Raw genomic sequence first — 25,365 nt, 5'->3', positions numbered from 1 at the left:
GACAAAATGAACTATTTCCGGTATTGTTTCGGTAAAGCTTCACTAGCTTGATGCAGCGCTTCAGTCAGCTGTTTCGCCAACATTTCCTCTGCTATTTTCCTCTTGGAAGATTGTTTGTCGCCCTCCGGCGTCCCGGAGGGAAACTCCATGACCAAAGTGAGACCTACTTGTGGAAAAACTCCTAATGATTGACCACAGGGTGGCAGTATACCTAATGTATTGACAGTGAGATCAATCAATGTATGCGACATTTTCTTTATAAAGCAGATTTAAACGTCTTTGCTTCATAGTTGCAATGATTACTCACACTTTTGCAGCTGTATTTAAATAACAACCTAGATTGTGTGGGTGTACGCGACAGGGGAGTGTGTGTGTGTGTGTCTGTGTGTGTGTGTCTGTGTGTGTGTGTGTGTGTGTGTGTGAGAGAGAGAGAGAGAGAGAGAGAGAGAGAGAGAGAGAGAGAGAGAGCTGGAGGACTACCAGTCAGTAACAGGTTAACTGCTATGCCTTACAGTCGACATTACATTTTGAATCAGAGCAATCACATGGTGTTTTCCTCCACGTTACGTCTTGATTAGGGCATTTGCATCTCGAATAACCCGCGTGCTGGTTGGCTGAAAGGCTATCATCCCATCGTTGTGAAACAAACTCGGCTCGCTTTGACATCGCGGAGGAAGAGGGACGGAGCGCGGCGGCTCCTCACACCGCTTTCATTTGCTCACATAAGAGGTTCTTTGGCTGCAGCCGGCACGGACTGTAGGGGCTGTGGAGGAGGTGGACCAGTGCGATGATGACGGGCAAATCTGTGAAAGACGTTGACAGATACCAGACTGTCCTCAACTCTTTACTGGCGCTGGAGGAGAATAAATACTGCGCTGACTGCGAATCGAAAGGTAGGTGTTTGCCACTGTCTTGATCCCGTCCGTGCCTGCGAACGGTCACCGCATGAATCGACCCTCTCGCTCATTTACTACGCTGGAAAAATGCGGCATTGCATTCATCTTCCCTCGACCAATTACGTTGTACTATGGTGCAAGGCACGGGGCCACATCCTCACAAGGCTGGAGCATGGCATGCAGCTACATCATGTCAGCCCCTCCAATTAATGGGGTGTCCATAATGGCCAGGTAGCCAATGGCTAGATCCAGATATTATGAGGAGTACCTCTCATCACTGTCACTGTAAGTGTGATCATCAGTGGACTAACTCCATCTATTGAGCCCCTTGCAAGCCTCAGGTGTCTTGCAAACTGAGCTCCAATTTGGAAACAGAGATGGAGACACTTGTACTGACTTTGAGTCACCCTGGACAGACTGTCCCTGCAGATTGAGTTCAGATGGGGACACAGGGAAGCTTAACTCTTAATAAAAGGGCGCTCCAACATTCCCCCTTTATAGCGACACATTGCAAGCCTCAGTCATCACTTATACTTGCAGCGAAGTGAGGAATGGCCATACTTTTTTTTTTTTTGCTATGTTGTTACAGCATTCTTTTGCAGTTGTTTTAAAATGTAGTATATGATCATTTTGTATGCTGTGTATAAGGCTCACCATAGCCAGAAGCTCAGTTTTTTGTGTTTGTGCATGCCCACTGACCCTTCAGTCTGTGTGTAGCCTCAGTGAGGCCTTGAACTATATGTCATCAGCTGTTTGCTGAACCTGTTTTGCCACACTGGGGTAAACGCTGCTGTTTTGGTTACAAACACACCGAGCTGGAGACTGGATCAACAAGCCGATTCTCCAACACCTTGCCCGTTTAAACTGTCAATAAGGTGATGACATCTGTGGCCGTTAAAAATGCTGAAAACATACATGCGTCCACACGCCGTGCGATGCTCGCAAAACCACCTCACAACCACGGCTGGTTCCCAGAGGCAAACCTCAGGCATGATTACTTGTTTTCTTGCAAGTTATGTCAGGTTTTATAGGAAACCTTTTAAAAATATGTTGGTGTGGATTCCCTGCTGTAGCATTAGCCCATTTGATAACAATACACAGTGTCACAACCTGTGCTATTGCAAACTGGTGCTGATGTAACTGTCAGTGTTGAAATGGATGAGATTGACCTCTCCATACCTTGTGCGAGAAGTGACTCATCAGGGCGGCTGCGTGTCACTGCTCTCTGCGCAGTCATACATTCTCGAGTGAAGGCCCTGGATGTCCATGAATCACTGCACGCTGTCATGCAGGGGGGGCACTTGGGATTCCTTATGAAAACTTGATGAATGATATGAGTAAGCAGGTTCCCATATTTAACCAGGAGAGAGATGTATCCTGTGGTACTGCATTCGAGTTCAGGTCTGCTACCTGAGCAGACACAGAGGTGGAGAGGATGGACATGCAAAGCAGTGCAAAGCACGCTCATATCTGAGTCGTGTCACGGCTTAAAAATCACCCTTTAATCTGTATCTGCGCCTGCAAGTAAACTTCTGCTTCGTGAGAGGAGCGGGTGAAAGAGTTGAAATCACTGAGTTATGTTAGCTTTTCTCTGGGGTGGGGCAAACATGTGGAACACTGATAGAGGTGGTGCAGACAGACAGGTTGTTTGAGCTCCAGCAAGCGAGCTAACCTTCATCTCAAAGCCCCCACCCTGTTTATGCTTGCTCATGGGGGCCGTCACTATCCAGGTGCTCTCTCTTTATACCTCTCAGTCTCCGTCTCTGCACTCATTTACCGCATCTGCATCTCTGTATCTATTTCAGGTAGCTGCCAAGTGCAGGTAAAAATGATTCGGGGCGCTGATGCTGGCATCACAAATATTTCATAAGAAACACAAAGCGAGTCAAAAAGCTGCTGAAAAAGAAAGCAGCTGTCAGTACGGATGTGGAGGGAATTATTTTTCTTCGCAGTTAACCTCAACAGAAAAGTTAAGCTTTAGTTTAAGAAAAAAGCGTCATTTCAAACCCTGTTGGTAACCTCAATCAAGACTTTTAGAGGCATCAGTGACAGCTGGAAAAGTAAATCCACTATATGTCTCCAGCCCAGTCTTTAGTATGATTACAGCTTTGTTTTTTGCAGCAGATTTTGTCTTTCACACACACAGAACACAAAACTTGTACAGAACTTTCCTGAGATGACATCTGAGGTCAAGCTCTCGGTTGGATTCCAGCCAGAGACGTCACCAGAACACCACGAATGCTTTGCTTTTCAATACAAAGTTTTGTTCCACTGCGTATCGCCTCTGGATGGTCTTTTCAGTAAGGTATAAATAGAACTGCAGACATTGCTAGACTTCAGGCGAAGATACTTGTGACTGTTCAGAAGTCAATTTAAAAAAGCAAACTGTTGTCAGACTCTTGCAGCTTATCTAAAGACGTGACTGTTCTCAGACTCAGGCACAGAAATGAAACAAACAGTCGTCATTTTTGCGTTGGTGAAGCGATGGACTCTGCTGGTCCAAATCAGAGACATGTGGAGAGAAGGAGTTCATCCCAGTCCTTTTCTTTTTCTCACAAACTCACACATGTGGTCACCAAACATGCCTGTGCAGTGCTGTCTTGATTGGCGTGACTTCACTCCGCAACAGACTGATCTAATTAGACTGCAGATGAGATTAGGTGCGAGGGGAGAAAATAGCGACCACACACACACACACACACACACACACACACACACGTATACACACCAAGGATGCTTAAATCTTTAGAAAAGTGACATTTATTCTGCATAATTTAATGGTCTTTTATGACATATTATCTGAAGTGTGAAATATATGATAATATATTTACACATCACTCTTACTTCTCAGCTTGTTTCATGTCACAGTGCTGATGAATAAAGCTACATTTCCGCTGTTGGAGCTTTCACCGGGAACTAGGATTTCTGACGACAGCATTGGGATCCCACGGGACCTAACGCAGCTCTTTGTTTAAACTTAAAAAATATACATTTTAGCTGGATAAAAATGACAGAAATGAGTTCCTTTATGTGTGAGCCAATGATCACACTCTCTTTAAATAACCGCTGGCTTATTAACAGTAATTGAACATGAACAGATCAGACATTAAAACAGAGAAAATTAAGCCATCGCCTTTCCTTATGTCAGCAGACAAATTTGTCCCCTCCTTCCAAGTCTTTAACCCACACGTGCACACCTTTAACACATTTGTCCTCTCAACTTCCTTCTGCCAAGTCAGGCTTGTGGCCATATGGCAGCATGATGAGGTTTGGTCTAATCTTGTTTGCTTTGACAGAGATTACTGTGCGTTTATCACCTTCCTCCCTCTGGGTGATTGAAGAGGAAGTGGCGACATTTATGGAGCCCAGTGTGTGCACACATTGGTGCATGAAAACACCCAAAAACATGTCTTAACGGTGCTATCAGGCCATCCTCATCTATGTTTTCTGTACAGGTGCTGCAGCAATGAAACAATGTCTCTGCTGCTGCCTGTGCTGCCTAACTTCCTGTCTCTCTGGACCGGACGTTCTGTATTATTTGCTTTTTCTCACTTCCTTACAGTGTGACATTTCTACTGTAAATCCTCAGTACTGCCAGGAAATAATGAAGAGATGGGGGAGAGGGGGTGAGGCCAGGTGGATAATGTAGTCAACACTTCTACCTCTGGCTTCAGTCTCAAGAGGCTGTGTGTGTGTTTGTGTGTGTGTGTGTGTGTGTGTTTGCATAAAAGCCTTCCTCCTTTATTGTCTCCATTGTACTTGTGTTTATGTACGTACTGGGCCCTGGTTGCCGTGGAGATATCACCTGGCGATACCATGCCTTATCCCTCCACCACCACCGCCTAGCTTGCCTCCTTTCATGCCCCTTAACCTCGTCCAATAAGAAGCCAGGAGGGATTTCCATTGAAACACGCTGATTGGCTGTTTGTGCCCCCAGGCTGGCGTAGTACCAAGGAGAGGGTGACACAGTGGTAGACTGTATACTAATATACTGTTAGCATATTTTCTAATACACTGCTATGGCCAGATTCACTTTCTAAGGGCTCCTGGGAAAAATAAGTTGCTGGGTTTCTATTAACACTGCAGATCTACATAGAATCAGCCTTAAGACTTGATTTTGACACAGTCTCTTATAGAGTCCCTCTATAAGACAGGGGCTGAAAATGAAGTAATAAAGTAGGACCCCCTTAAGGTTCTGATTATGTCATTTGATATTGTGCTTCAGTGGTGTATATTCCCATATTCCCATACAAAGCAAATGAATCAAACACACACCAATTGCCACACAGTGAACCTTGGGCTTTTAGGGAGGGGCCCTGGTATTCTGAGGCCCTGGTTTGTAATCCAGCCTAGTACAGCTGTGTGTAATAGAAAAACACACACAAAGTGTGATAAGATCAAACATCAATCTGCTCTGCCCAGTTCACCAGGAAACTGCCTCATCACTGTACTGGAAAATTGAGCCCATGATGAAAAAAAGGAAGATCCATTCCGATAAGAAACAGTCTCGAAATAATGACAGAGTATTGCAAAATAAAGCTGGTTCTTTTGTAGCTTTCTCTCGACGGTCCGGACAGTTAGTTTGATATTGTCCTCCAAAACCGCCAAAGTTTCACAATTTGTAAATCCACATTTGAAGTGGTCTTCAATGATGGTGTCCATTCTCTGCTACGCTTTGTCTCACCCACTTGCTTCTGTTGCTTTAGAGCATATGAGGAAACAACACATAGGCCTATGCAAATTTCAAGAGAGTGTCTCCTTATTTTTGAGGTTCGCAAGTCATTATTTTGGGATACTAGCTCATTATTTTGAGGAAGTTTCTCATTATGTTGCAACATTAAATCTTTATTTTGGGATGCTGAGTCATTATTTTGAGAAAGTTTTCATGGCTTTAGGTGGAAATGGGCTTCCATAGAAATACCAGGAACAGCTTGCAGTAATATGTGACAGCACAGGCTGCAGCCTCAAAACGTACCATGAAGTCAAACAATAAGCATTCACAAAGGTAGTGGGTATTTCAGGGCTATTATATTGTTACTGTTACGTTGTCCACCTCTTTTGTGTCACCAACAGTGGCTTTCAAATGAAAAATAGGGTCTGAGGATGAGGTTATATACAGTACTGTAGGTAGGGGTTTTTGTTAGGTGGCATTGATTTATCTACCATGTTTCTGGATAACAGTGAATCATAGTTTAAGTGAAACATTTGTATTGTACTCTTTAAAAGATCGCAAAGTTCTCTAACACCTATGCAAATGCATACTCAATAACTACAGAGAGCACAAGCAATAATATCAGCATTGGGATCAAATGAAGCATAAAGCAAGTCTAAAGATGTGTTTGAGAAGAACCTAAAGCTTACAGTGGAGTGTCTTTCTCATCTTTTGACGTAGAACACATTCAGCCTCAGTGACTCACCTGCAGGAACACAGCCGTGACACTTGCATTGTAGCACAGATGGTGGGTGTGTATTAGTAAATTATCAATAGGGGTCCATCTGTTTAGCTCAGACTGGGACTGGGTCACTGGTTGGCCTCGGGGTTTCTGGATCGGTTTAGATGTTGAGAGGCCGGATGGGATGGGGCGAGTGCGCGTATGCATGAGCGTGTGTTTGTGCGGTGGCGTAGGAGGGCGTAGGATCCGCTCATGACTGAGGCTCTGTGGGATTAACTGGATGCATGCAGAGAGCGGCATTTATCCTTGTGGGATACAGGCTAATGAGCCATATGCACCTGCTCGTGCACGTGTGTGTGGGTGTGTGTGCATGTCAGTGGGTGTGTACACGAACAAATGTGTTTGTGTGTGACATGTCCACTTATGTGTGCCACCATAGGTGTGTGTCACAAAAGCACTCCTTGGGACGGGAGTTGTTTACTACAACCTTGCTCAGGGTTTGAGTCCCACTTTGGGTGTTAGAGGTCTTACGTTCAAATCCTGAACAAGCCCCCATTTGCTTTGACCAAGCTCAAGTGGCCAGAACAAAAGGGAGACCCACTAAGTGTAAAAGTTAACCAAGTATTTTTTATGAAACCAAATTGGGACACCAATCAGGTATTGACAACATGGGGTGTGGAAAACAGTAAAGTGTGGTGTGTGATGTGCATGGGTGTAGGATGTGGATGCATGTAACATACATCCACATCCAACATACATAACATGTAAACATAACCAAACCTAACGTGTGGTGTGCCTGTGGGGGAGCGCAGAGAGAGTGGTTGGTATGCAGCCTGGACTTATGTAACCTAAGAACGCTGGCTGCCACAAATGTTCCTGATCACGCCAATCAGCTACCTGCAGCGCAAACAAAGATACAAGCTGGCAGACCAAGGGTCACTGCAGTGTTGATGTGCGATTCTGTTTTTGGATTTTGTTTGACACTACCAGGACATCACAGAAAACTACAACAATGTCACACCACAATAAAGTCAAAGACTTGTTGTCAAGGTGCTAAGCTAGTGAACCCAGGTGCAGACATTTGAGTCAGGGCCAAGCCAAGCTGGGAGATCCAGTAAGAAGCTGAGCAGAGGTTTGAGACAGGGGAGAGCAGGGCTGACGAGATCGAGGGGTTGGAGACAGGAGCCAGGAGCCAGAGGAGAGGACTGCAGTGGACTGCAGTCAGAGGACAAACAGGCAACGAGCAAATGTGAACTGGAAAAAGGCTGAAACTGCAGTCTGTCTGAGCAGGTGCTACGATCTGGCCAGATGTGGTAGAGCTGAGTCTTTGTAGGAGTCTTGATTACAGGATAGGATGCAGCTGGAGATTCTCAGGCAGAGACACACAGGGAGGGACAGAGGGAGGGGCAGAGAGGCTCCGAGGGAGACAGGAGGTTACCGCAAATCAGATATACGAGGGGCACAAAGCAGCAATGCCATGTTTCTCCCAACCCGAATGTCGTCTTTGAGATACTCAGGGCGCTTCTGTTGTATGTACCACAGTGAATTGAGCTGTTGAACCTGTTGGAATTGCTTGTTTTTCCAGTTATTTAAAAGCATGTGCCAATTGAATAGTAAAAGCAACTCAAAGCAGGAAAATTGGCCAAGAGTCCTCCCTTTAACAATTAAATAAGCTTTTATAGCCAAAAACCTAGTTCTTTAAAGCTGTCCTCTCTCAACTCAGTCTGTCTAACAAGCACGCAAAAACTCATTATTAATCTAAGGCAATCCTGCTTTTCCACACAATGTAACGTTGTATTATTTTGATTTTATGCAGACTTGACATTTACTGCTGTGGATTACACAAGTCAACTTTATTTATATAGCTCAAAATCAATCAGAGGGCTTTAACTTAACAACCCCAGAAGGTTCAAGAGTTTACTGATTAGTTTTCATACTATTGGAATAAGTGGCTATCTAGAAGGTATAAAATCTCACTGCCAAATCAAAGTGTATAACATGCTTATAAAAATGATCACTAAAAATGTAAATTAGACATAGTAGTTATGTGGATTTCACTTTAAACCTGCAAATACATTGGTGCAGCCCTTTCAATTTAACATTTTATTAAAGGAAAAGGTTAAAAATTAGAAGTGTGCTCACATTGATAGGGAGGGATTACAAAATGAATGGAAACAGTATGGGTCCTCACAAGTGTTTTAATACAAATAAGTGTGTGCGTGGGTGAGTGACAGAGAGGTTCATTATGGATCTTTGTTTGTGCTCGCTGCTCGTCATACCCCCTGTACATCCCAGCAGGTCATCAAACAGCTAAAGTCCACCATTTGATGGCTATAAAAATCCTGTGTTGTTTGTCTCTGTTTTTGGCTTTCGCCCCAGCTCTGCCTTCTCCTCCCCTGATGTGCTACAAACTGCGTGTTTGACAACCACAACCATGGTCGGTTTTTGCGAGAATGATTCATCAGTCTCCTATGCAAACCCTCTGCTTTTGGGTAGTTTGCCCTATAAAAAAGCGAGGACAGATTTATCACTCAAACCTAAATTATATTATAATACCTCAAAAGAAGGTGTTGGCCTTTGTTCTTTGATTACGAAAAGAAAAAAGGAAGCTGATTCACCGCTCTTATTCAACAGTGGAGAATGTACGCTGCAGTGCAAACGCTGCAACACAGAGAATCTGATTTGTACAGATTGTTTGTTCGATCTTTCCTTCCTTTTTATTTGTCTGTTCCTCCTACTCTCTACCAACTATATCTGTTGAAAGTACCTGGAGGTGTGCATTGTTGCTGGACAGACATGCTCTATATGGGTTCTTACTCAAGCACTGCATTGATTGGAACCAAAGAGGCCACTGCGGTGCAGTGTGCAGGCGTGATTCACTTTAAATAACTAGTCTTTAACCCGATTAGACCAACACTTCTGCCAATGGACACTGGATCATACACGGTTTTGATGGATCCTACTAACGACTAAGAGTCTCCAATCATCATTGTGAGCATTATCTCATGCTGATGTTTAGCAGGTTAAATGTCTGCCATGTTAACCAGTCTTAAGTTCTTTATTTGTCATTAGCACAACAGTCACACTGAAGCACTTTTTGGCGATGAACTTGTGGTAGTAATGCAATTAGTTTTGCAAGTATAAACCAAAGTACTGGACACATTCAACTGTGCTGAAACTTTTGGGGATTGCCAAAATTATTACAGTTTACCCTTATGGGCACATGAGCGTTAATACCAGATTTCATGGCAGGCAATCCAATAGATGTTGAGACATTTTAGCCAAGCCTACAAAGGTCAACCTCATGGTGGCGCTAGAGGAAAAAGTCAAGGGATCACGAAAAGTCAATAGGATACATTGTCTATGAAGCATTAATGTCTGGACCAAACTTCATGGAAATCCATCCAGTAGCTGCTGACATATTTCAAGTCTGGAGCAAAGCAGTAGCCCAACACTGCCATCCCGAGAGCCTCGCTCCCGCCTGGCTAACGAGAGATAGAAAATCGGCACAATATGCAGAGAAAGAAAAATTCATCTGTGCCAGTAATTGGGCGGAACCCAAGAAAGTAAGGGTGGAGAGTGTAATAGAAAGGGAGAATTAGAACTGTGAGCGAGAGATATGGACGGACAGGGGAGAAGAGGAGGGAGGCAGCGGTGGTGAATGAGAGAGATAAGACATGGCAGCCAGGACACAGAGGAGCATTACAATAAGGATGTGGAGGACAAACAAATTCCAGCATTCAGGGGGTTAGACACATTTGACAATCTCTCTCTTTCTCTCTGTCAGGGCCAGTGTTTACAGCGGTTAAGCAGGCTTTGCGAAGTAATTCTACTATTATTAGCCGGCATGACAGCTAATGCTGCAGCCAGACGGTCAGGGTGATGGACACTCTCTGTCTGTCTGGTGATCCTCTGCTTATGTTAACTGGTTTGCTCTCTGTGCTTTTGTTTGCATGTTTGCCCATTGTTACCTCATTTGAAACTATAGTGTACAAACTGGGCAGCCTAGAAATTAATAAGCATAAACAGCCGGTCTAATGATTGCCTTCTAATGATGCAAACAGTACAACCACTACAGCGTTTATTGTCCAGGATGTAACCAAGAGAAGATTCTGTTATTTGACTCTGCGCCCACAGCGTTTCCGCAGCCGAGGAGAAGAGGAAGGTTTCGCATCTTTTCTCTTTTGAAACTCAGCTTCCTGTTTCATTTGAGTAGAGTGGCATTTCTCAAGCACTGCACAATAGCTCTGGCTCGCAGGAGAGTCCAATGAGAAATTCATATTGAAAGCTGTTCTTCCACCTAGTGGTGTAAAGGCCACAGTGCGTCAACTTGGAGCAAGGTTGCGAGCGAGGACTCGTAACGGAGACGAGTGGAGGGGTGGAGACAGGGTGCTTGAGCCGACCAGAGTGAGCCAAGGGCGGGGGAGCAGGAAGAGATGGAGGAGGAGGGGCAAGGCGAGAGAGAGAGATGTCGGGAGCGAAGGGGGGAGAGGCACCAGTATTCTCTTTGAAGCTGACTGTATTCTCTGAAGAGGACGGTTGCATAATTTCAGCAGAAAAATAGCCCGACAGTGTTGTTTTTATTTCCCCCCTCTAAGAGTACAGCTCTGCAGATAGAATTAGGATCCACACAGCAACATAGAAAGCCATAAAGCACAGGGTTGAACACAGGGCACACGACACTCCAGTGCAACCATTAAGATACATGTGGCAGTAAGCTGGACAAAATGGCCCACTCAGATAACTGTGCACCCACACACACAGGCTCATGACCAAATGAGTAATCATCCCTGCAGGTATCCAGGCTCAGAGTGTGCGTGATTGCTTGTGTGTGTGTTTGTGTGACTTTCTACTCCCCCTCTCTCCTCTCAGTCTCAGCTATGTAGGCTAACTCTCCTATTGCATCCCATTATGTGTCAGGACACCACATGACTTACACAGGATTAGATGAGTTCCCATCTGAATTCAAACTCATTATTGAATTTCAGGCTTGTCTCTCTATAATTGGACCAAAATTAATCAGAGTTTTTCTCATCATTTCTCAGCCCCTCACCTGGTTACTCTACCTCTCCATTTTACTCATAGATTCACTCTCATCTCTTTTCTTAGTTTTTGTTGTGACTCCCAGTTACTACCTCCTCCAAAGACCCTGTGCTCTGAATATGAAATTCTACCTTCCTCTCTCTGCCAGGTCCAAGATGGGCATCCTGGAATCTGGGCATCTTCATCTGTATCCGCTGTGCCGGTATCCATCGAAACCTGGGGGTGCATATCTCCAAGGTCAAGTCTGTCAATCTGGACCAGTGGACGCAGGAGCAGGTCCAGGTCAGAGGTCACACTGCAGAGCCAAACAACAAGATGGGGACATATGCTACATGTTAATGTGTGACATACAGGTTTCAGTTAATCAGCTGCTGGCTCTGTTTTCATGTTTAGCTAAAGACGTGGGGACAATTGAGATACTTGTCAATAATCTATGGAGCACCACAACATTCTTATCCATAAGGCACTGAAGAGGTTGAACGTTATCCCACAGCACGGGTGAAAACAAATGCTTTTGCCCTTTGCTAATGGCAGTTATTAGTTAAGGCACCCAAACAGAAAAGCTGCAATAGAAAACATACTCGTTCGAGTGGAGGACCCTGAACAGCTTTAATGCCTTAATGAGTGTAATTTATTTCTTCTGTCCCCTAAAATGCCCAGTTGTTACTCCCTTGTTCCGCATAGTCTTGATTTCTTCCATTGCAACTACATTTAAGTAGCAATTAGTGCCAGTGAGTATTAATTGGAACAAATTATGCTATTAAAGTTTATATATATATTTATATGTTTAAACAAAAGTATTATAGCACAAAACCCTATGTCAGAAATGACCAGTTGTTGGATCAATATTTCTATTTTTAAGTCAGGAGAAGCACGAAAAGATCTTTGAAATGAAGAAATACTCTGCAGTTCTGATATAACTGATGCTATAGCAGCATCTACGCAAACCTCTTCAGGAGCCGCCATTGTTGTTTTCAAATGAACGGTCACGCTGTCATCAGTAGTCAGTCAGTCAGTAGTTCCTCGTAGGACATCGATTGGTTTGAACGCTGTGACGAGATGGATTCTCACGTCATGTGATCTTGCGTGATCTCGTGTGATCATGTGAATCCAGCTGCTTGCAAGGTAGGAAAGGGGTCGATCACAGTTCATAATGTTAATACTTATGTATTGTGTTCACATAGAGTAGAGGGAGCAGAAACTTTTCTCATCAGTATGCAGTTCAGCTCAGAGAAAGTCGGTATTATGCTTCCCAGTTTGATCATTTTCCAATAGTCAGCATCTTTATTTTTCTCTTTCCTCCACAATAACAATTCACACTGTTTTATTGTCAGGACTCCACCACATGCAGTGTGAATATTACCTGGGATGATGTAGCTTTCCATTATTAGACCACTTAATAGTGTGACTGATGGTTGCGTTTGGGTGTCACCAGTGTGTTCAGGAGATGGGAAATGCCAAAGCCAAGCGTCTCTACGAGGCCTTCTTACCTGAGTGCTTCCAACGGCCAGAGACAGACCAATCTGCAGAGATCTTCATCAGGGACAAGTATGATAAGAAGAAGTACATGGATAAGGTCATTGACATCCAGATGCTCAGGGTGAGTCCACACACACGTGTGCATGCTGTCGTGTTTCCGTCACACAGACCACAACCCCAACCCAATAACCACCACTTGTCTAACCCTAAACCTTAACCAATTCCTTACATTGTCCCTATGAGGAAGGCGAGTCCCCACAATGTGGCTGTGTAAACAGATTTATGTCCCCGTAGCGTGAGTAATGCACATCCACAGAAACAAGCTTTGTGCTTGTGTCTCAAACAGGATGAGCAGCCAAAAAAAACGGACGAGACAGTGAATAGCGCACTTTCTTGTCTCGTCCCTCATTCCATCTGAAGTGTTTGCTTGCTCAACAAAAGCGTTTGTTCTCCCTGTACAGAAAGAAAAGAGCTGCGACAATATACCCAAGGAACCAGTCGTGTTTGAGAAGATGAAATTGGTGAGCACAGTGTTCCTTCTTCATACTGGTTGTACGTTGTATCGCAGCGTTAATAGAATGGGACTGATCTTGTCCTAAACTGTTTTTTCGCATTTAGCTGATGCGAGCTAAAGACAGATCAGAGAGTCAGTGAGGAGAAGGTCACATGACACATCTTGAAGAGATGAGTTTTCAGCCAGCGGGGGAAAATTAGGACTAACGGCTGTTTTGACTAGAGTGGAAAGGTCATTCCACCACCAGGGAGTCTCGAGAACAAAAAGGATTCTGGATTCGAGCTCAGACATATTGCATAAATTGTGTCGACTTTCTCTGTTGTGATAGAAAAAAGACATCAGCCCGAAGACAGATTCCCAGTCTGTTACAGACCTGCTCGGATTGGGTATTGTATCTCACACACATACACACACAAACACCCATTTACAGTATAATGTATAATAAAGAACTGGGTGATGGATCATTACTGGAACATTCAGTTGCCTATTGGTTAGCACAGCTGCATTATATATTGTTTTCTAATGTTCTTTCAGGATGTCAGACTAACTGGAAAATATATTTTTTTCAACATGGATTCTATTTTTCTTTCAGTTTCTATCAGTTTTAGGTCAAGTTTAAGGCTGGTCATCATATCTATGCCTCCATATACCCTTTATTAGATGCCCCTGCTCCAAGTCCTGCAGTGTCTAATGGTGGAGGATGTGTTCCAGACAGTAATGAGAGCCCAGTGGTGTCTAATCCAGCTCTGGCACAGTCTGCACTGGATCTCTTCAGCTCCCTGCCAGCACCCTCCTCTGCTTCCTCCACTAAAACCACGGTAGGAGACAACACACTGCACGAACTGTACACTGTCTGCTCTCCACAAAACCCTTATGTTTTAGCCATAGCAATGCCGGCCTCTTGGTCAGCTCATCACTTTCATAACTACTCTCGGATGGATCGCCATGGAAGTTTTTACAGACATCCACAGTCGCCAAAGGATGAAACCTGATGACTTAAGTGATCCCCTGACATTTTATTGGTAGCCATCATTGCGTCAAAATTTCAACTTGTCATGTATGACATTCCCGTCAACATCAGCTGTCCTTTTTTTCAGTGCTGATTAGCAAATGGGAGCCCGCTGAGCTAAGATGGTGAACATGGAAACATACCTGCTCAACATCATCATCTTAGCATTGTCATTGTGAGCATGTTAGCATGCTAAAGTTCGCATTTAGCACCACTTCCCTTAAGCACAGCCTCATAGAGCCACTGGCGTGTCAACTCTTAGTCTTCATTACCTTTGTAGCAGTGCTTTCATTTGCCCCATTTCTCACATCTGGTTGCATCCTTCCATTGTTGATGATAACCTTCTTCTACTTCCTCCCTGTCTCTCCCTTGTCTCTTTCTATCCTTGCCACCCTGTCATCCTCCCTCTCCAGCCCATTTCCAGCTCCATGCCCCAGAGCAGAGTGACTGCCTCAGTGCCTGAAAACCTCAGTCTGTTCCTGGATCCAGCTCCCAGAGCAGTGGAGGGCACTGTCAAGAAACTGTCCAAGGACTCTATTCTCTCCTTGTACGCCTCCACCCCCTCAGTGCACGCAAGCAGTATGGCTACACACGGTGAGAACTGAAGAGCCTTCTCTCAGGTGTTGTTTTCTCCATGTTGGTGAGTTAGTTTCATCAAAGAGACAAGGGAATTACCATTAGTAATTGCTTACCAACTGCCAAAATGGCCACTCTCTATCTGTGATTATTTTCAGCAGGCTTGTACATGAACCAAATTGGATACCCGACACACCCGTACGGTTCATACCCTTCTTTAGCCCAGGCAGGTGGAATGGGAGGCACCATGATGACATCACAGATGGCCGTAATGGGACAGCAACCAAGCGGCATGATTGGAGTGCAGCAGAGCAGCATGATGGGACAGCAGAATGGCTTAATGGGTGCCCAGGGTGTCATGGCTCAGCCTAGGGGCGTCATGGCGTCACCCTACATGACAGGGATGACCCAGGGCATGATGGGACAGCCTCAAAGCGGAATGATGGTACAGCAGCAGACTGGGATGATGGGACAGCAGCAGAGTGGGATGATGGGACAGCAGCAGAGTGGGATGATGGGACAGCAGCAGTTTGGAGGTTTACCAAATCAGCACGTGTATGGAGTGCAACATGCCCAACAGCTACAGTGGAACATTACCCAGGTGAGTGTGTGTGTGTGTGTGTTCGCATATTTGTTTTGGACCACGTGACACCGTAAATAACAAAGTGTGTTTTGTGTCTTTCAGATGACTCAGCACATGGCCGGCGTGAATCTCTATAACACCAACGGCATGATGGGATACAGCAGTCAACAAATGGGAGGCTCGACAACTCCAAGCTCAGCGCACATGACAGCCCACGTTTGGAAGTGACCTCAACCGTCCAGGAAGTGATATCACGCCAATAACCCGCAAAAGAGAGGGGAACTGAGTCGTAGGAATCTGTGGATTAGACTCTCTATGAGACATTTCCTAATGCAAGGGAGGAGGAGGAGGAGGAGGAGGAGACAGGTATGAAGAAGAATAAGGTTTGGGAAACCACTACTACCTCTTTTTCTCTCTCCTCGCTGCCCATGCTTCCTCTTCTCGTCTCATCCACGGCCATGTTTTGCATATTTCCATGCTTGCCTTGAGAACATTTTCTTATAATGACCAAGACAACAGGGTACAGAGTTCTGCTGTTTAGGACTACACATCTTTCTTTGTACCAAGCCTGTAACTGAGTGTGTGTGCGCGCATATCTGCTGTGTGTGGGGGTCAACTACCTGCTTGACTTAAAAGAACTGTTGGGTTTTTGGAGAATTTTACAGTTTTTCCTTCCTTGATCAGAATCAAGTGGAAAACCCAAATGCAAAGGTTAGGATGAGCTTGAATCTTTGCATTTATTGGAACAAGATGCATTTCTTTGTGTTAGACAACTTGGAAAATACACTTGTTTGTATTTCTTATGTCTGTACATCAAGTGACGCCACCATCAGAAGGCGGTTAGCTAAGGTTAGCATAAATTCTGGAAACAAGCTAAAACAATCCACCTACCAGCACCTCGTTAGCTTACTCATTAGCATATTATATGTTGTTTGTTTAATCCATGCAAAAACTGAAGCGTAAAAGAAGCACATTTTGGTTTCATGCGAGGACTCTTTCGTGGCCAGGTGAAGTAAGATCTTAACTAGTGAAATTGTATGTTGCTTTGGACAGAGACAGACAAGCTGTTTCTGCCTGTTTCCAGTCTTTATGCTAAGCTAACGGGCTGCAGGTAGTAGCTTCGTACTGTACAGTACAGTGAGTGGTATCGACCTATCATCTAACTTTTGCCAAGAAAGTGAATCAGCGTTGATCTTATGTCAGTCCAAAATGCTGAACTTATGTCAGTCCAAAATGCTGAACTTTTAGGTGACATAGGCTACTGTTTCAATATGATATAGCTCTATTGTGAGAGGTGAAGCAAGATAGGCAATGCTATGCTATGCTAGCCTCTTAATTTATCACACCTTCAAGCTGCAAGTAGAGGGGAAAGGAATGGATTCGTCTTTCTCTATGTAAGTAGGAAAAATGTGCAAAATCTTACAAAAGCCAGTGTATTCCTGTCTAAATAGCCGACTTTCATTATCCTACCCATCCAATACTAATATTAAAATTTAAGAAACCCCTGTACTTGTTGATAAGTTCCTCGATCCTTACTGTCTCACCTGTTAGAGCAGCTAAATCCTACCTAAATAGCTCTTAATTATGATGTCTTCTTTTCAATTTACAGAGGGCTTCTTTCAGAACCAATATCTAATCTCAACTTTACGTGGGAGACCAAAGATCAACGCTAGCTTTATTAAGGTTGTACAGTATTCCAGCGCTTTGTTACATCTGTATAGCCACTTGACTAGTGATTCGTAGAAATGTCTATTCAGCAGTCCTTTAACAGTATGTCTGGTTGCACCTGCTCATACACGATGAATGTTTTGGCATATCAGTTCACTGTGCTATTTCCTCAGTGAGTGTGGGACACTTAAAAAGTCACTTGCATGCCATGCCATCACGCAAATGTCGAGTTAACGCACACACACCTCAAGTTGATCTACCTTGTACAATAGAGGCCTCAAATAACATTGAATGTCCGTAAACAAGAGAGAAATAGAGAGAGAGGTGGGGGCGGAGAAGACTTTTCGGTACAGATCAGTTGCGTTGCAGATTCTTCCACTGAATTGCATGAGGAGAATGTTTTTTTCTAGCTCTGATTGTATGTACTGTATGTTTATTAAGATATCCGAATGTGTATCTCTGAATGTTTCTCTATACACGTCGATCAGTCTCTGACCAAGACCAACAACAACAAAAAAAAAAAAGTCAATGAACTTGTGTCCTGAATGTGTTTCACGATTGTACGGGACTCGTTGCAAATCCACACACCTGGGTATTGCCGCGGCGTGTTCGTTTTTGATATTCTATGACTCTGTCGAGCAATGTACACTTGTGTCTTTTCCAATGTTCTGTGGTCAGCAGCGTCCTGTCTGTTTTCGGTGAATTGTCCAATTCAGCCAAGTTTAAATGTTACCGTCATGTCAGGAGCAAACTGTGACCGGGCTGCCGCGTTTTAAGGTCACTCGGGGGCGTTTACAATTTGGCCAAACCTCATTGTGAAGCGAAAAAGCGATCGTACGACCACAATCTGTCACTTCTTAATATTTTAGTCAACTCTTCTGCACCTCTCCTACACACGCCTACACAAACCATCTCCGTGCACTGATTTCTCTGAAAGCGTTTCTAAATATGTCCATTCTTATAAATGCATGAAGCCATCAGTGTAAATAATCTTTCCATTTCCTCGTAGGAGCACTTCTGTTTTAAGTTGCCATTATGTACGCCGGGGGTAAGAATGGAAAAGGAGCAGTTAAAAGAGAAATAAATGAACATGCTCTGGCATAATAAGATTCCTATTAACTGCAGCCAATGAACAAGCAGTGCAGCCTTCGCGACACATCTATTCCTTCCAGGTGTTTCTGTCATTTCAGCTCGTTTTGTGGCAGCAGAGGCAACAGAGGGAGAGCAATATCACCATCAGACTGCGTGGTCTCTGCACTGGAACAGCAGATCTGTCAGCTAGCCATGAGGAGCTTCTGGAAAAGCCGAAACAGTCCATCTCTTTGGGCGAGACGGCTTCTCCTGAGCCTTTTCACTTGTGTTTATCTTTAACTTTAGCTTGCCTGTAATCTGTTCCCCTTTTTGTCTGGTATATTTTCTGTGAAATAAGAGCCAGTGAAGGAATGTATCTTTTTATGTACTTGTTGATCAAGATATCGTGTACTTTATTCTTTATCAGAATTTCTCTGTATATTATGTTTCTTAAACACTATTGATGAACCTGTTCTGTGTATTAGTTTCACATGCTTTGCCCCTTTTGATTTCATGTTCACACAAGTTCACTTAAATTTGAGAATATGTAACATACAATACCGTCTCTGTGAAATATACAAAATAAAAATTCTTTTGATTAAATTCAATTAAATTCTGTGAAATATACAAAATAAAAATTCTTTTGATTAAATTCGATAGCTTGGATCGATTTAAAAATGTTGCACCATCCACGTGCCTCCCCTCAAATTCACACAGCGGATCTTAGCAATTCCAATCAAATGCTGACGTTCTGCTGGCTGTGTGAGTGAAGCTGACTGGTGTATTTCACACATTTACACATCAAAACATTAACAATCCAGTTCCTTACAAGAAAAATGATTCATCATCCTTAATTGTAGGTTTGCAATCTAAACAACACAGGCATGCCAAGATTTGTTGTGTCCCAACTGCAGAAGTAAAGAAACAGGCTGTTAAGAGTTCACCATTGCCCATCAAACACATTAGTGACATGGTTAGAGTCAAAGTCAAGTAAAACGACTGTGTGATCAATTCGACATGTGGCGGTTTATTTTTTCTAGGCAAACCTTTCTACATATATGTAATCAATCATAAATCTTACACAGAGAAGTGTTTCTTCATTTTAAATAAGCTTTATTATTCTAAAAAAGAAAATATGCAAAATATCCATGCCATCTGTACACTTCCTGTCCAGCACCAAACAGCAGACAAGTTAGGAGTTGGTGGATCAGAATCAGCCAAAAGAGAGTAAATATTGGACTTACATTCATCAGGTGGCCAGAAACATAGAACTCTGAATAATTGCTGGAACTGAAAAGGTTAAAATACACACCTGGCAAATGTTTGTGATTCAAATAAACTTTATTGACTTTGCGTCCAGATGTCAAAGGGCATGCAAATACAGGCTTCTGAATCCGAAATTGTTCTTTTTTTTCTTTTTTCCTCAGTTTGGTTCTATTTTCTTACAAAACTACGTGCACCTTAAGTAATCAATTCTGCAGCGTACAAACCACAAAAATACCAGTTTTACATTATCAAATACTGCACATAGAAAACATTTACAAAGCACAGGTATAAAATTACAGCTCCCTTTTTCTTCTTTGCCATAAGCCGCCTCCTTTCATCAGACAGTCTGCTATGCTTTGCCCTTTAAAACTTACTCTGTGAACACTCCTCGGTGGAAAGGTTAAGGCCGGTTAAGAAAAGACAACCGCTCATCTACCAACAGCAGCAAGCCAATTGAAACTGGCTGAACGTTTGGATGCTCCCACCTATCTTTACATGTGATTCCAAGATGGGAATGTCATTGTGTCTCATTAAACATAATCAAAACCTAAAAGGTTTACTTTATTTAAGGTTTACTTTATTTTGAGGTTCCACATTCAGCCATTAGTTCAGGTTGTACTCTTGAGGTTTGTGCTCTGCTGGGCTTGATACAATGAAGGTTGTCTTGACAGTGGGGAGGGGAGCTACAGTGGCCTTAATATCGTCTGACGGACAGCAACAAGGACAAAATGCCTACTCAGGAAACTTGTGCTGTGATTACAGACATTTATAGACGTGGATGACGACAAACTGGCATATTCAGCAGCAAAAACTCCAATTTGCCCATCAGCTCAGAAATAACGTCTGTTTTGATCTCGGTGACAGCTGCTACATTGGCAAACAGACATATGGAATGCATGCTTCATTAGAAAATCAAAGTAAAATAAAAACTCGGATAAAAATTTGTTGCTCATGGAGGCTATCATAAAATAGCGGTTATTCACAATGCATTGCATGCTCTGTTGAGTCTAAAATTGCTTCTAGTGCTTGAAAATGTGATTCAACTTTATATTTTATTTGTCACCATGGTTAGCTGATCCAGACTCGGCCTGAGGTTGCCATGACCCAACTCTAACGAGTGGGAAAAGAGGCCGAGGCCAGAAGTGAAGAACAGCAGAAGCTACAGCAAATGGTTATTGCAAGAAAAGTATTTCAGGAAATGGAAGGGTTGGTCCATGCTACGTTAAGATACAGCATTTTTGATAATTCATTTGCACCCAAATGAATGATCTTTGATATTGTACTGGGTCTAATTGACTTCCTCACCATTTGTCGCTCTCGTAATTATTATCATCATAATCATACCATCATAAAGATTAAATACAAGAAAATCATCAGAGTAACCATGCTGCAAACATTTTCTAGTTCAAAGTACAAAAATCAAAACAATCCCATCAGCTTGACAGATAAATTGATAAGTTAATCAGTGCGGGGGGAGGGGAACAGCAATCCTTTCTGTTTGACACCCATCGTGGCGATTTAAATAAATAAAAATGCATTTCGCCCGACAGAGTTCATGCTTGTTTCAACCACAGAGCTGCTCTTTTAAATGAACACACAGAGAGTAAGACATACAGTATACAGTACAGTAAAAGTCGGGAATACCTGAACCAGTGCAGGCGAGATCCCTGGAAAGTCTTCAAAGAGACGGTATAGCAAACAAGATGACAAAAAAATTACACTCAGTTCTGGTGTAATAATTAAGAAATACATTCATAAAACTATACATATACACATATATAACTTCAGTACAATATTTCAAGCAAAATACATTTGTCAAAACTTTCAGTTGTGTGCTACAACAGTGAAGCAATGTCTCCTACACAAAATAAGGCCATTGTAAACCGAACAAGCCCTCATTTTTGCAAAAATCTAAAGGCAGGTTTTGCCCACACCGCCTCTCTCTCCTCCCTCTTGAAATAATACCTCTCTCCTTACAAAAATAAAATACATTTTCAACATAGCACTCAGGAGACGACTCAGGTTGATTGAAGATACGTTATAAAAGTCTTGTACACAATTAAACAGGGTTGGAGAATGCTCAGTGTGGATTTTACAGGGAAGCGAGCGAGCGTATGGGTTTACATTCCAAGCATGTGCAGCCTTTACATTCAAACCTCAGCTGAGCCATGTTCAGATACTGCCTAACTCAAGCTAAGACCATGTTAACCTGCCTGAAACACTATCTTCCAAGCTCCACTTGCTCTCGTGCTGTTTCCCATTAACTGCACATAAGTGTCCGCAATCGACACCTTGATGAATCCAGCAATTTAGCTACCCTGCTTGCATGCATCTACCTTCATACTTCTAAAAGTCTAAGAATCGCTCAGCTTCACCAAACCACTAACAATCTCTGCCGACCGGCCGTGACTCAGCCCTGCTGCTTGTGAGGCTTCAGTCACCCCTCAGCATCTTTTTTCAGCTCACTTCTAACAGTAGAGTCTGTGTCCAAATGAATAAAATGACCATGTGATGAGACAATGCTTGTTAACCATGTGATACTACAGCAAATTCTACGCTAAACAACATGACGACAGAAAAAGATGTTAATGTTCACAGCCGAAAACCCTGATCCGGAAGTTCGCTACGCTGTGGTCCACAACCTGGGTTCACAAGTGGCTTTTTTAACAAATATCTACACGTTTAAATCTCTCACTCACATTCTGCTGCCCTGCCACTCTTCTTTGTGCATCACCTCAGGAGAAGACATACACCCTCACTACACTTCGAATAAAGGCAATACTCTCCTTTTGGTTGCAGGGATCAAAATTTGGCAAATGCTCTCTGCTCTCAATAAAAACACTTTTTATAGGATAATTATACATATCTTTGCATCATCTCTTCCTCTACCTTCAATCCTTAGAACTGTTAATGTTTAGGGCTACTCAATATACAGCAAAGGGACATAAACGCTCTCATATAAGCTCCAAACTATTGGAAATTACATTGAAAAATATTAACAGTATTTTTAAAGACTTTACCAAGGACTAAACATTCAGCAGGGATGTTATACAAGTCTAGAAATATCTTATAGATTTCTATTTTTTTCTTTTATGCTGTTCCCATTTATTTTCTTTCTTATCAACCAAGCTTTTTTTGTCTTCACAAAAGGCGCGCACTGGAGAGAATGTGTGCAAATGCCAAGAGTATAAGTCCTTATTTTTAGATCATGCCAGCTGTCCACAAAAATAGATACAAATTAATAAGGTACATAAAACTACTTCATATACATGACCAGTACAGTTACAGATCCAGCAAGGAATAGCTCCAAACCGTACAAAGAAACTGGAACCAGGACCTTGACGGTTCTTTGGAGAAGGGTTGTACACGTGATGGGACGGTCAAAAACGACCATCATCATCCTCCCAAAAAAAAAATTCAAGAATGCCAGAGATCCCTTTGTCCAAAGTTCAAAGCACGTTGAAATGCAGATTCTGTTGGTCTGAGGTGCCGAGGAGGAAAAAATGAGTTTCCCTTTTTGCAGAAAGATGACGAGAGGAACGAGCAACACGGTCTTTAACAGTCGACAGAACATATGGTGGTGATAAAAGCGAATGTCAGCTCGTAAACACGCACAAGCTTTTAAAAGCCTGTAGCTCGGGACTTTCATGTCTCATAACGCTATTGAAATATGACAGTCTTTAGTGTCCTTATCCACACACAGGGTCTGGTATTGGTCTCAAGACAGACAGACTGAAAACACCCTAAAACAAGCCACTAAGGGAAAGATGAAATTTTCATCTTAAAGGAAACAGTAAACACCAGTAGCTCCGCGTGCCCTGCTGTTCCTCTGCTACCAGTGAGCACGCAGCCATTGCGCATTTTACCTGAACAGCAGACAGGTCAGTCCCACCTGGTTTGTGTCCTCAAATGAGTCAAATAAAATACTAAAATAAACTGCTTCCAATAATAAGAACAAGGTGGTGTTTGTGAGAATTAAGAAAAGGTCAAAGTTGTCAGCTGACTCATTTCTTTAAATAACATGAAAGTAAATGTTATGACCTTTAAGACATACATTTTTAAGATCTAAATGTGAGTTAAATGTTTGTGATGTTCTTGAATAAGCCTACGTTGTACAAGACTGAAGTTTTTTGCACACAGTTTGTTGTGATTGCTCAAATTTAAGTCAAGAATCAGTGGCAGAGCTGACCTGTTTCAGCTGTCCTTTACGCTGAAATTTAAAATACACTCGAGTTACATTTCCATGCTGGCATTCAGTTAAACGATTCGGAGGTGCACACTGCAGTGTGATAAATATATGAAAAATAAATAAACAGGTGGTCACGTTTGTAATTTAAACATAATATATCTATCTTACAGTAAAGTGCCATCTTCCTTACAAACACACTGCATGACAGGAAATGTGAAGAGTGACATATTGCACCTGAAACAAGTAAAACTACCATACATGGCAGGTTAACAATCACCCTGCGAGCAAAGTAATACTGGCGTTAATAGTCAGATATCAAAAAGAAAAACTTATCTGGAATCAAACACACGTTTACACATTTACAACAGGTTTAGTCACAGCCGGTGTGACAGAGAGGAGTGGCCAGAGAGACAGTCGAGGGTTAAAGGTTGCAGTTGGTACCAGCTGTGTGCGTGTTGAGCTCACCAGACGTGGCGAGACTGACAGAGGCGCGCTACATCCCTCGTGGATTAGGAAGAGTGTGAAAAAAGGTGACATCACAGCAGGGAAATTGGCAGAAAGTTCAAACAAGTCTGGGTGCTGGTATATATACGGAGAGAGTGATACTGTGGCACCCCCTGGATGTGGAACACAAGAACCCCAGACAAGAGCTGGACACATTTCCCACAACGCCTTTGTGCTGAGCGCCCTGTGTGGTACAACGGCCCCTTATACTCGAAAGATGAAGGCAGGATCAGAAACGTGTTTATCGGCGAATGGAGAGCTGGCTGACTAATTTGTTCTCTTCTTCTGCAGACGGCGCTGACGGTGCTCTCCCTGTCACCCCGGTCCTTCTCCCTAACTCAGTGCAGTGCTCTTTTCTCAGGAAGGAATGCAAAATAAAGTGGCACTATACTCCCGTTACATTGGTCAAGCTAAATGAAAAGATGTAAGCACTTTAAAATGTCTCTACAAGGGTTGCAAGCGAACATGCAGAATGCAGCCGATACATACATAAACACAAATAAGTATTTAACTATCTATTTATATATATATGTATATCTATATATAAACTCTGCCCTGTGAAAATTATAGAATAGCAGTGTTGCTACCTCACATAATAGCCATTATGTGAACATCCAAGCCTGTTGCCCAGGTATGTTTATGTGTTTGGCTTACCGTTCTCAGCCTGTGTGTGTAGAATGTATCTTCTTTTTTTGCATTACATCTAAGTCATCGACTCTGCTACATATCCATACTTTATATTGTATGCTAGTTCACCTACTACTTATAGTAATAATAACAACAATAACAATTGCTTTGGTTTTAAAAAATAAAGTTTTTTTTCTTAGTTTGGCATAGAGAGTTTAGAAACTGGCATCGGGATGGCCTTGGGATGAGTCGTGCCACGGAAATCTGGTACCTTGGAATGCAGAAGATGGCACCCGGTGGGGTCGATGTGTCGTGGTTAGAGATGCTGAAATGGGAGGGTGAAAAATGCTACATGTTCTGGTAAATTCTGTCTACTTCAAGTTGAATTTTCTAAATGTTTAACCCACTAAAAATACTGATTGGTGGGTGAGAATACGGATGCTGTGTGTAATGTCCAGTAAAGGATATGGCAGCATATCAGTGTGTGTATTCATGTAGATGAGATCGGGTGTTTGCACCTGTATGTCAAATGTGTCTTCCTGCAGAG

At 42.9% G+C, this 25,365-nt stretch overlaps 1 protein-coding gene across 1 annotated transcript; it reads left to right on the top strand.

Moving 5' to 3' along the window:
- Positions 1-535: 535 nt before the first annotated feature.
- smap2 (small ArfGAP2) lies at positions 536-18,844 on the top strand. Its single transcript, XM_041955261.1, has 9 exons — positions 536-893; positions 11,481-11,614; positions 12,768-12,932; positions 13,273-13,332; positions 13,654-13,711; positions 13,986-14,143; positions 14,748-14,928; positions 15,072-15,511; positions 15,596-18,844. Exons 1-9 carry the CDS (start codon positions 788-790, stop codon positions 15,719-15,721), a joined length of 1,428 nt encoding a protein of 475 aa, XP_041811195.1. The 5' UTR covers positions 536-787; the 3' UTR covers positions 15,722-18,844.
- The last annotated feature ends 6,521 nt before the right edge of the window (positions 18,845-25,365 follow it).

The sequence above is a fragment of the Chelmon rostratus genome, chromosome 16, assembly GCF_017976325.1.
Source record: "Chelmon rostratus isolate fCheRos1 chromosome 16, fCheRos1.pri, whole genome shotgun sequence".
NCBI classification, from domain to species: Eukaryota; Metazoa; Chordata; class Actinopteri; order Chaetodontiformes; family Chaetodontidae; genus Chelmon; species Chelmon rostratus.
Note: the sequence above shows the minus strand (reverse complement) of the source record. Positions and strands in the feature narration are given on the sequence as shown.

What these genes read in the sequence shown, in the direction of transcription:
- smap2 (XM_041955261.1), top strand. Translation starts at nt 788, where the DNA reads ATGATGACGGGCAAATCTGTGAAAGACGTTGACAGATACCAGACTGTC. An exon ending in TACAGACCTGCTCGGATTGG is followed by an intron (nt 13,712 to 13,985) that starts GTATTGTATCTC and finishes ACCCTTTATTAG; the next exon opens with ATGCCCCTGCTCCAAGTCCT. An exon ending in TACAGTGGAACATTACCCAG is followed by an intron (nt 15,512 to 15,595) that starts GTGAGTGTGTGT and finishes TGTGTCTTTCAG; the next exon opens with ATGACTCAGCACATGGCCGG.